Raw genomic sequence first — 12,315 nt, 5'->3', positions numbered from 1 at the left:
TGCTTGGAGAATCCCCATGGATAGAGGAGCTTGGCAGGCTACAGTCCATGGGGTTGCAAAGGATCAGGCATGACTAACCACAGCAGAGCAGAGTCAGTTTTACATATATGTAGTTTATATTTATAGAGACAGATAGCTAAAGAAATTGAAAGCGATCATCACTCACCTGCGTAGACGCAAAACCTCCCAAGCTATTTCTCTGCCTGCTCAGCCACCTCATAATCGGAATTCCCTCAGGAACCTGATGCTGCAAGAAATGTGAGAGCAGTGCATAGGCTGCAACTTCAATATCCAGCGAGCGTGGCTGCCAGGACTCAGACAATCTGGACACCAATGACACCCAGAATTGCAGACCTCCTGCAGGAGAAAAGCAGTGACAGTCAGGCCAGCTACAGAAAAATTACACTCAATACCACTGAACATTCCTACACTGGTCCAAGTTCTCCTTGACTAGCATAAAAGTACACATATTTCTATACATGTTTATTTTTCTGCCAAGCAAATATATGTATAATCACACACACACACACACAAATAAATATGTCTCTTCTTAAACTTATTAAAATTTATAAATTTTCATCCTTTTTCCTATTACTTATATTTGAGGACATTTTGATGAAAATATTTTCCCAAGATAAATTCCATATGTTTGGCTCAAGACTAAACAGCTACAAATTTTTTGAAAAAACCCTAGTATACTCCAGACCATCCCAAAATATTTTCGGACACATTGGAAAAAAACTTATTCTGGGAATCTGCCATTAAGCAGCTCTAACATTCTGGGAAACAATCCTTTTTCCATTATCTGAAAGTTAGTGTTGTAAGTTCAAAATCCAAGACCCCAAGAAAAAAATGAGAGACCCTGGTCAGCTCAACAATCTTCCTAGAGATAGTCCTGCTAGCCCCCAGGAGAAACATCCTACTTAGTACCCACTCCCTCTTCTCTCAAATATTACCATTTAGATGACGATTACATTTGAGTGGAAGGTAATCACTTAGACAAGCAGAGAAGCAGAAATGTCAAGGACTACTTCAGCCGCTATGCAATAAATCATCTAGTCCCCAGCACTGCAATAGGTAATCAGGATTTAACCTAAATTACTGCTAACGACTTGGGTTCGATCCCTGGGTTGGAAAGATCCCCTGGAGGAGGAAACGACAACCTGCTCCAGTATTCTTGCTCGGGAAATCCCATGGACAGAAGAGCCTGGGAAGGCTACAGTCCATGGGGTCACCAAGAGTCAGACACGATTGAGGACACACACACAGCTAATAATAACACAATATTTTTCACAGTCTCAGAAGCTGCTAAAGCACTTTCCATAATTAGCCTGTTTTGAATTCAAAGAGATTCAAAATCAGTCAACATCACCTAAAATTATTTTTGCCCACCCCATCCCCTTCACCACACACACACACATACAACACATCCCTGACTATAGAGGCCATTTGGGAAGTAATAGCATGTGTGCTTTTTGTCCTGTTGTAGCCCACAAGCAATGCTCATTCCAAAACTGTTAAAAGATCACACACACAGCTTGCTAATGGCATTTCTGATATTTGCATTTCTATTAGTGTTTTAATTCACATTTTTGAACACTTGCTACGTGGTAAGACCTGCACATTATCTCATTTAATCCTCACACCAATCTTGAGGTGTTATTCCCCTCTGACAGACAGGGAAACTGAAGCTCAGAAAGGTAACCAGAATTTGAGCCCAGGTCTTTCCAAAAACCATAGCCTTAATGATCACTCAAGGCCACAAAACCAGAAATGGCATCAGACAACTCGACGCGTAACAGACACATGGCAGAACATGTCTAAAAGAAGGAAACACCCAAGGCACGAAACTCTCTAGAAAACCCTAGCAGGGTGACCGTGTCAACCCATCATGATTTTACCTGCATCTCATTTTTATCCCATTCAGATGTAAGTGTAATCACCTTCATATCTGGTGTACAAAACTTTTTCATATCATGCACACATTTCACAATGCACAGGAGTTACACACTTTACCTTCTTGTTCTGCTCTCCAAGTCAGCATATCCAAAGCTTCCTTGGCTTTAGGGCTCCTCCCAGATGACAGTGCATAAGTTACAAGTGCCAGGGTGTAATTGTCAGAAATTCCCCTATCGAATTCAGACTCCAAAAAGTTGATAGACTCCTGCACATCAATATTAGGCTGGAAAGAAAATACACATTTTACTATTGAACATAATCTGTCACCACACACATATTTATATAAAAAGTATTTTCAAACATTCATTCAAAAACAATTTCAGTGTCTATTAAGCACCTGACTTTGTCCTAGACAATGGAAATCACCCCTGATCACTGACAATTAAAGATCTGCCATGTATTTTGAAAATAATACCACTTTTCAGGTTTTACAAGCAAACAGGCACCATTCTGTAAAGGGAATAAAAATTAAGAAGTGGTGCTTTTGCCTGTGTTTCTCCCGTTGACTATCATAAACTAAGACAAGGACATAAAATGTATCCTGAGAAAGATACTTCACATATGTGATCTCAGGTGCTGAAGCTCTAAATTGAGAGGAAAGGTTATATCCTACATGCCTAGTACGAGGCTAGGAAAACTGCAGGAGCTTAATATTGAGAATGGCTGCTTTTGATCATTTGCAGTTGGCAATAAGCAGTAAAAGGCATCAATCACTGAGACAGCTCTGGAGCAAAATTAAGCTGATTTGCATAGCTTTTGGGGCACACCCATCCTCACCCAGACATCCATGCCCACTTAACATGTTTTTCAGAGTGTGGGTGTACTTTTTACTGGGGCTTCCCAGGTGGCACTAGTAATAAAGAACCCGCCTGCCAATACAGGAGACATAAGACATGCAAATCCGATCCCTGGGCGGGGAGATCCCCTGGAGGAGGGCATAGCAACCCACTCCAGTATTCCTGTCTGGAGAATCCCATGGACAGAGAAGCCTAATGGGTTATAATCCATGGGGTCACAAAGAGCCAGACAAGACTGAAGCTACTTAGCACACATGCCTGTACTTTTTACTAAATTAATAGACATTATAATTGCTCCAGGGTATTTTAGAAATAAAAATCATTTACAATCTAAGTTTGCTAGAACACATTTCCAAATTCTGAAGAACTTTCTGTCCTCTAAAAAATTAACTTTCCAATGATAAAATATGTATTGACTTATCTTACCAATAATAAGAACACTTAATATTACAAAGCATTTTTAGAATTCTCTTAGTTTACTCAAAAGAGTGGGTTGATATTTTCATTCTCAGCTGTTGGAATGTGTCCACAAATGCAAAGCAAAAGAGTACTCCAGTTCAAGACTTCAAATGTGATGGAATATTGTGAAATTCTTTACATTTCCAGACATGTATCTGACCCATCAAGACCTACCTATCTTGTGATTTCCCACCCATTATTTATTAAAGATTAAATACCTGATACTTTTTATATCCCAGGAGAGAAGTCACAATATAAGCCGTAAGAGTTATAGGACCTTTATTGCCACCTTGAATCTCACTGTGGATCACTCTTCCTGGCTCCCAAAATTCACCGTTGGATTTCTGATGTCCTTTGAGCCAAGTATATGTTCTGTGTAACACATTCTGATCAATGTCTATGTAAGGATCAGCTTCAAGGAAACATCTTAAAACAAAAGCTGACAACCTTCATGAAAAGGGGGGGAAAATTACATAAAATACACTTTATAAAGTCCTCCAAATTATACCAAGCAAGAAAACACCAACAATAACACTTTTCCCCCATCAAAAGATTCTTCAAAGGGCCAATCACTGAAAAAGCAACAAATGGACAGAAAACAACCAAGAGACACAAAGTAACTCAGCCAGGCAGTGGGCATAGTTTCCCATAAGTGTGGCAGGGAAATTCCAGGTCAACTCACAAAATAACAGAGTTGGTAAAGAACCTGGAAATCATCTCATCCCACCTAATTATTTTATAGACTGAGAATCTGAAACTCGGAGAGAGTTAAATAAACTGTCCAAGGTTATTCACCTGTGGACTGTTCTGGGTATTTACCTAGGAAGATCTCATTGCACATTTGGTTCAACCCTAAAGCAATGGATGAAGTATGCTTAATCCACAGTCAAACCGTAGTACTTTTAAGTAGAGCAAATGGATATTTCTATCCTACAGGACAGGAATCAGCAAATTACAGTCTATGGGCCAATACTGTCTGGGCCAAATACAGTCCAGACTTCTTATATGTACTTCTTTCCACCCCTGCTGCTAAGTCACTTCAGTCGTGTCCAACTCTGTGTGACCCCATAGACGGCAGCCCACCAGGCTCCCCCGTCCCTGGGATTCTGCAGACAAGAACACTGGAGTGGGTTGCCATTTCCTTCTCCAATGTGTGCAAGTGAAAAGTGAAAGTGAAGTCACTCAGTCGTGTCCGACTCGTAGCGAGCCCATGGACTGCAGCCTACCAGGCTCCTCCATCCACGGGATTTTCTAGGCAAGAGTACTGGAGTGGCTTGCCATTGCCTTCTCCGCTTCCCACCCCTACCCTCCACCTGAAACAGTCTTTTTTTTAAGGAGAAAGGAAGAGAGGGTGAAGGGAAGAAGAAAAAACATGCAACTGAGGTTCTATGTAGCCGACAATGCCTAGCATATTTACTATCTGACCCTTTAAAGAAAAAGTATGCCAGTCTCGCTACAGAACACTAAATATTGAGGTGAAAAGAACATCAAGCAATAAAACACTGAAACTTTTCTATTAATGGATCTACATCCTGACTCATGCCAAAAGAAAATCTGAAGCAGATCCGTTTTATCCTATAAGAGATTTAGTGTGGTAAATATTACTAATATTCAATATGATGCAGTTCTCTTTAACTTTGGGTATGCAGAAGAATTCACTTCCAGGCCCCCATGAAGTTAGGCATGGCCCCAGGACCAGCTCTGATCACGATAAAGTGATAAGAAATCTTACACATAGGCTGAAGCTTTTAACTGCCAGTACTGGATATCCCAGCCTTTTGTCCCCAGACTGCAGCAAGCCTGGAGGCTCTGGGTGAGACAGGGAGATAGTGGCTGAAACAAAGATGCAGAGCCCCCTGGCGACCCACAGTGGAAATGCAGCATGCGCACAACGTTTGCTAATCAACTACTGAGATTTAGGAGGTCTTTACCACAGCACACTTTAACTAACTCTACTGATACAATTAGCCTGTCTTTTGCTGAATGTAAACGAAGTTGAAGATAGTTCAAGAAGAGAGCAATCATTCAAAATCAGCCACACAGAGTTTTCATTCTGGAGGAAACTCTGAATGTTCATTATTTAACCACTTCACTTTTTTTTCACAAGAAAATAACCTTAAGAAACTACATTCACTGTATTACCACAAAATTCATGTTGAATTGTCTATGATTAAAAACAAATAAAAAACTGGACTCCCCAAGTGGTCCAGTGGTTAAAACTCTGAGCATCCACTGCAAGGCGTATGGGTTCAATCTCCGGTCGGGGAAAAAAGATCCCACATTCCGTGCAGTGAGGCCAATAAATAAATAAATAAAGAATTTTTAAAACTGATCTTTAAAAAAATCTTAAAAGAACTATGTCCCAATACCCTGTATTTCTAAGCAATTTTTCTTGCCAGCTGCACCATCATCATAAACTATTTTATTGCTGCTTTTCCCACCAAAAAGAGAAAAGAAAGAATTTATGGCTTATCTTTTCTAAATAAAAGTATCTGATTTATTAGTGTTTTAAAGCCATATTTGAAAGAGAGAATCTCTTTTAAATTCAGGCTCTGGAAAACACAGGCTCCAAGGAGATACAGAGATTCATCTGTCAGTTGCATGGCCATCATGACCTAGTAAGAGTCCATTCCGTGACATGGACTTGTTCCACTAGCAGAAACACCTACCAAGTGCTTCCAGAAGGGTCATCATTCCCGAAAGCACTGAAAGAGCCATCTTCCCTCTGATAGAGCAGTTCTCTCTGGTAACCTGAAGACAACAAAACAGATCATCAGCGTAATCAAGTTACGCAAGGAATGGAAGCTTCTAACCATGACTTCATATTGAGGAGTCATGGGCAGACAATGGGAAAGAAGATATGAAATCAAATAACGCTGAATATTTTCCATATTATGTACTGTGGGAGGTTAAGAACATCAGGACTTTCCAAGTAGAATGTACAATTAAGAACTGAGATAGCCTCAAACTGGAGTAAAGTCAGAATACCATTAACACAGCCAATATTTCTAGCCATTCGAAAGCAAGTAAATTAGGGACTCTCCTGGTGCTCCATCAGCTAAGACTCTGCACTCCCAGTGCAGAGGGAGTGATCCTTTCCTGATCAGGGAACTAGATCCCACACGCCGCAACAAAGACTTAGTACAGTCAAATAAATAAATAAATATTTTTTTAAAAAAATAAAGCAAGTAAATTAAAAAGTGGAATATTTAAGTCTGGCGTTAACTACAATGGTTTCAATGCTTGTACGCTAAGCTGCTTCAGTCATGTCCAACTCTTTGCGACCCCATGGACTGTAGCCCACCAGGCTCCTCTGTCCATGGTATTCTCCAGGCAAGAATATTGGAGTGGGTTGCCATTCCCTTCTCCAGGGGATTTTGCCGACCCAGGGACTGAACCTAGGTCTCCCTCATTGCACGCGGATTCTTTACTGTCTGAGACACCAGGGAAGCCCAACTTAATACGAAATATTATGATAAGTAAGTTATCCAACACTGACTGTGTGTCAGGAACTGGTCAAAGCCCTTTACAGGTATTACTCTGGTACTCCCACAACTCTATGATTATCCCAGTTTTTAGAGACGAAGAGACAGGAACTCAGAATAGGTAATGTGCAAGGTCACACACTGGTAGGCACTGAAGTTAGGCACTAGCCAAGGTTAATCTGTTTCCAAAGCTGCTGCTTGCTACTAATTCACTGAGCTTTTTCAATAATTAATATATGAAAAGTCCTTTCCTGCCACCCCTCCCCCCAGGGACCATAAGTTCGTTCTCTATAAGTCTGTTCCTGCTTTGTAAATAAGTTCGTTTGTATCATTTCTTTTTAGATTCCACATATAAGGGATGTCATATGCTATTTCTCTTTCTTTGTCTGACTTACTTCGCCCAGTATAACAACCGACAAGGACCTACTGCATAGCACATGGAACTCTGCTCACTGTTACATGGCGGCCTGGATGGGAGTGGAGTTCCAGGGAGAATGTATACATGTATATGTATGGCTGAGTCTCTTCCCTGTTTGCCTGAAACTATCACAGAAAGAAAGGGGGAAAAAGGGAAGGGATGCTCCGGGTCCCTCCAGCACTAGAGGAGGTGCTTCTGTGGGAAGATGGAGCAACCTGAGGGAAGGACCAAGTGCCTCGCCTGAGTCACATCAGCGGCAGTTCCAGGATGGGTTCCTGTGAACCCTCCGGAGAGATGAGATCGGCGCTTAGGGAAATTACCCCTCAGGCGGCTGACCGCCGACCATCGCCATTAATAGCAACAACTGGCACAGCTCTTTTGCCAGAAGCAGCCAGCCCAGAGGCGGGGCTGACTCGCAGATAGTCTCCAGGCATGAAGCACATCTCCTGAGCTGGTTTAGGTGAGACTGAGGCTCCACAAGACCTTTTAGAACTAACACCCAAAAAAGATGTCCTTTTCATTCTAGGGGACTGGAATGCAAAAGTAGGAAGTCAAGAAACACCTGGAGTAACTGGCAAATTTGGCCTTGGAGCACGGAATGAAGCAGGGCAAAGGCTAATAGAGTTTTGTCAAGAGAATGCACTGGTCATAGCAAACACCCTCTTCCAACAACACAAGAGAAGACTCTACACATGGACATCACCAGATGGTCAACACCGAAATCAGATTGATTATATTCTTTGCAACCAAAGATGGAGAAGCTGTATACAGTTAGCGAAAACAAGACCAGGAGCTGACTGTGGCTCAGATCATGAACTCCTTATTGCGAAGTTCAGACTTAAATTGAAGAAAGTAGGGAAAACCACTAGACCATTCAGATATGACCTCAATCAAATCCCTTATGATTATACAGTGGAAGTGAGAAATAGATTTAAGGGACTAGATCTGATTGATAGAGTGCCTGATGAACTCTGGACGGAGGTTCGTGACATTGTACAGGAGACAGGGACCAAGACCATCCCCATGGAAAAGAAATGCAAAAGAGCGAAATGGCTGTCTGAGGAGGCCTTACAAATAGCTGTAAAAAGAAGAGAGGCAAAAAGCAAAGGAGAAAAGGAAAGATATAAGCATCTGAATGCAGAGTTCCAAAGAATAGCAAGGAGAGATAAGAAAGCCTTCCTCAGTGATCAATGCAAAGAAATAGAGGAAAACAACAGAATAGGAAAAACAAGAGACCTCTTCAAGAAAATTAGAGATTCCAAGGGAACATTTCATGCAAAGATGGGCGCGATAAAGGACAGAAATGGTATGTACCTAACAGAAGCAGAAGATATTAAGAAGAGGTGGCAGGAATACACAGAAGAACTGTACAAAAAAGATCTTCACGACCAAGATAGTCACGATAATGTGATCACCGACCTAGAGCCAGACATCTTGGAATGTGAAGTCAAGTGGGCCTTAGAAAGCATCACTACGAACAAAGCTAGTGGAGGTGATGGAATTCCAGTGGAGCTATTTCAAGTCTTGAAAGATGATGCTGTGAAAGTGCTGCACTCAATATGCCAGCAGATTTGGAAAACTCAGCAGTGGCCACAGGACTGGAAGAGGTCAGTCTTCATTCCAATCCCAAAGAAAGGCAATGCCAAAGAATGCTCAAACTACCGCACAATTGCACTCATCTCACACGCTAGTAAAGTCATGCTCAAAATTCTCCAAGCCAGGCTTCAGCAGTATGTAAACCGTGAACTCCCAGATGTTCAAGCAGGTTTTAGAAAAGGCAGAGGCACCAGAGATCAAATTGCCAACATCCGCTGGATCATGGAGAAAGCAAGAGAGTTTCAGAAAAACATCTATTTCTGCTTCATTGACTATGCCAAAGCCTTTGACTGTGTTGATCACAATAAACTGTGGAACATTCTGAAAGAGATGGGAATCCCAGACCACCTGACCTGCCTCTTGAGAAACCTGTATGCAGGTCAGGAAGCAACAGTCAGAACTGGACATGGAACAACAGACTGGTTCCAAATAGGAAAAGGTGTACGTCAAGGTTGTATATTGTCACCTTGCTTATTTAACTTATATGCAGAGTACATCATGAGGAACGCTGGGCTGGAAGAAGCACAAGCTGGAATCAAGATTGCCGGGAGAAATATCAATAACCTCAGATATGCAGATGATACCACCCTTATGGCAGAAAGTGAAGAGGAACTCAAAGGCCTCTTGATGAAAGTGAAAGAGGAGAGTGAAAAGGTTGGCTTGAAGCTCAACATTCAGAAAACAAAGATCATGGCATCTGGTCCCATCACTTCATGGGAAATAGATGGAAAAACAGTGGAAACAGTGTCAGACTTTGTTTTTTTGGGCTCCAAAATCACCGCAGATGCTGATTGCAGCCATGAAATTAAAAGACGCTTGCTCCTTGGAAGGAAAGTTATGACCAACCTTGATAGTATATTAAAAAGCAGAGACATTACTTTGCCAACCAAGGTCCGTCTAGTCAAGGCAATGGTTTTTCCCGTGGTCATGTATGGATGTGAGAGTTGGACTGTGAAGAAAGCTGATCGCCGAAGAATCGATGCTTTTGAACTGTGGTGTTGGAGAAGACTCTTGAGAGTCCCTTATACTGCAAGGAGATCCAACCAGTCCATTCTAAAGGAGATCAATCCTGGATGTTCATTGGAGGGACTGATGCTAAAGCTGAAACTCCAATACTTTGGCCACCTCATGCGACGAGTTGACTCACTGGAAAAGACTCTGATGCTGGGAAAGGTTGGGGGCGGGAGGAGAAGGGGACGACAGAGAATGAGATGGCTGGATGGCATCACTGACTCTGTGGACATGAGTTTGAGTGTACTCCGGGAGTTGGTGATGGACAGGGAGGCCTGGCGTGCTGTGATTCATGGGGTCGCGGAGAGTCGGACACGACTGAGCGACTGAACTGAACTGAACTGAACTGAGGCTCCAAACCTCCAGCTCTGCTTCCTGGGCAAAAGACGGAACTAGAACCACGTGGATCTCCGGCGAGGCATCCTTCCCCATCGGAAGCCACCCACGCTTCATGAGAGAACCCACGGCTACCTGGCCTCCAGGCCATCCAGTGACATAAGAGAAACAGACCGCTTGCTTGGCTGCAAGCTTTATTGTTAGTATAGTAATTCAGCGTTCCAGGGTAGTCACCTAAATCGGAAGCTTTTCATCTCCAGGTGAAAGGAAAAAACATGGTTTTCTCCAAAAGTTTAGGAGGAAATAAGAGTGTTGCCTTTAAGTTCATAGTTTTATGAATAGCTCTTGTATTAAAAAGTAATATATAATCAGAATTAACAGACGCTTCTAAAATTTAATGATGCATGATCTGTTGTTTATAAAGGGTCGGACAAGATACATACATTGTGGGTCATGAATTTTCTTTGCAATAGTCATGAATGTAAAATATTTACAGTTTATCATAATAAAGAGGAAAGTACCACTCACAGAAGCACATAGAAAAGTTCTAAACATAATTTGTCTTAGTTTATCACAAGTGTCACAATTACATACAAATAAAAGAAGTAACATCAGCTGTTTGTGGCTGTATCAATATCTTTCTCTGGCCAAAATATAAAAAACTGATTAAAATATTCTCTATACTAAAAGAAAAGTATTTGTTATCAACTTCCTTACTCTTTCTGACATGAAATGGACAGTGAGAACTTCACCAACGTTTTCTTTTCAGCATCTTCACTATTGCCTCTAGCCGTTCTTGTGAAGGCCAAATGCAGCATCAGAGTTCTGAAACCTATTATTCCCTGTCTTTATTTCAACAGAGAAAATATAATGTGTTTTCAACTAAGTTTGGTCTGAGTCTTACTTGAAAAACTGAGTTGCAGGAACTACAATTTAAATATTTGAGCAAGTTTTCATTTTATGATTCTATTTTTCTTTTTGACAGTAAAAGATACTTCATTCAATGATGTAGCTATTGTTTAGACCAAAAAAAAAAAAAAAATACAGGGTTAGGTCACAGGGCTCCTGGGCCAAGCATGATTTAAGGAAAACCATGCACTGTTCACAAATGATATTGAATAACATAATCATGACTTGTGTCAAAGCCAGTTTAATCCCTTATAAAAATTAAAACAACTATGGCATATTTTTTAAAACTTTGGCAAACATGATAGCAAAAGGAAAAACAGAGTCTCTGAAATGAAGCACTGATCTCATAATGCAAATCATGACACCAGGAAGTTTTTGTCCACTACTTTAAAACTAATATAATTTCGTCCATCATGTGAAAAGATGCATTTTTGAGGAGCTCACTGGAGAAGACTCTAGAGAGTCCCTTGGACTACAAGGAGATCACACCAGTCCATCCGAAAGCAAATCAATCCTGAACATTCACTGGAAGGACTGATGCTGAAGCTGAAACTCCAATACTTTGGCCACCTGATGCGAAGAGCTGACTCATTTGAAAAGACCCTGATGCTGGGAAAGATTAAAGGCAGGAGGAGAAGGGGACGACAGAGGATGAGATGGTTGGATGGCATCACCAACTCAGTAGACATGGGTTTGAGCAAGCTCCAGGAGACAGTGAAGGACAGGGAGGCCTGGCGTGCTGCACTCCATGGAGCCACGAAGAGTCAGACACGACTGAGCGAATGAACAACAGCAGGACTGATTCCCATCAGCCACTTCACCAGCTCAAAAGGTAACAGGTTCAAATCCCTAGTCACATTTCCTAGTTCATAAAAACCTGCCAGAGCCAGGTAGACCCTGTACTGTTTAGAAATAACCATGCATTGTGGAAACACCTGAGAGATCTTCTAGACTCAACCTCCACATTAGGATGATCAACCTAAAGCCCAACGAAGTTAATGCTGATGCAAATGCCTTCACCCATTCTGCATGTACTGAGGGGCCCAAATGGTGACCCCGTGGAGAAGAGATTCAAGCAGTCCCCACTGCCAGGGAGCTTTCCTTCTAGAGCAGGAGACAGTCAGATAAGGGAAAAACAATAACATTCTAAATAATGTCAAGTGTGATGAAGAATATACTAAGTGGCATAATTTAAGAATATACTAAGTGGCATAATTTAAGAATATACTAAGTGGCATAATTTAAGAATATACTAAGTGGCATAATTTAAGAATATACTAAGTGGCATAATTTAAGAATATACTAAGTGGCATAATTTAAGAATATACTAAGTGGCATAATTTAA

The 12,315-nt window shown here is 41.4% G+C and overlaps 1 protein-coding gene across 2 annotated transcripts in view; it reads right to left on the bottom strand.

Moving 5' to 3' along the window:
* The window catches only part of CD109 (CD109 molecule), a 164,194-nt gene that overhangs the window by 19,994 nt on the left and 131,885 nt on the right, over positions 1-12,315 (bottom strand). For both annotated transcript variants that reach the window (XM_055433780.2, XM_055433779.2), the window contains 4 exons: positions 5,885-5,966; positions 3,434-3,662; positions 2,017-2,182; positions 167-357 (listed from right to left, as the gene is read on the bottom strand). In XM_055433780.2, the coding sequence (XP_055289755.2) occupies positions 167-357; positions 2,017-2,182; positions 3,434-3,662; positions 5,885-5,966 (668 nt within the window). The remainder of the gene's footprint in view (positions 1-166; positions 358-2,016; positions 2,183-3,433; positions 3,663-5,884; positions 5,967-12,315) is intronic.

This window comes from Moschus berezovskii, chromosome 10 (assembly GCF_049115385.1).
Source record: "Moschus berezovskii isolate FMDL1 chromosome 10, NW_MosBer_1.0, whole genome shotgun sequence".
NCBI lineage: Eukaryota > Metazoa > Chordata > Mammalia > Artiodactyla > Moschidae > Moschus > Moschus berezovskii.
The sequence above is the reverse complement of the archived record's forward strand: the minus strand, read 5'-3'. Positions and strand labels throughout refer to the sequence as shown.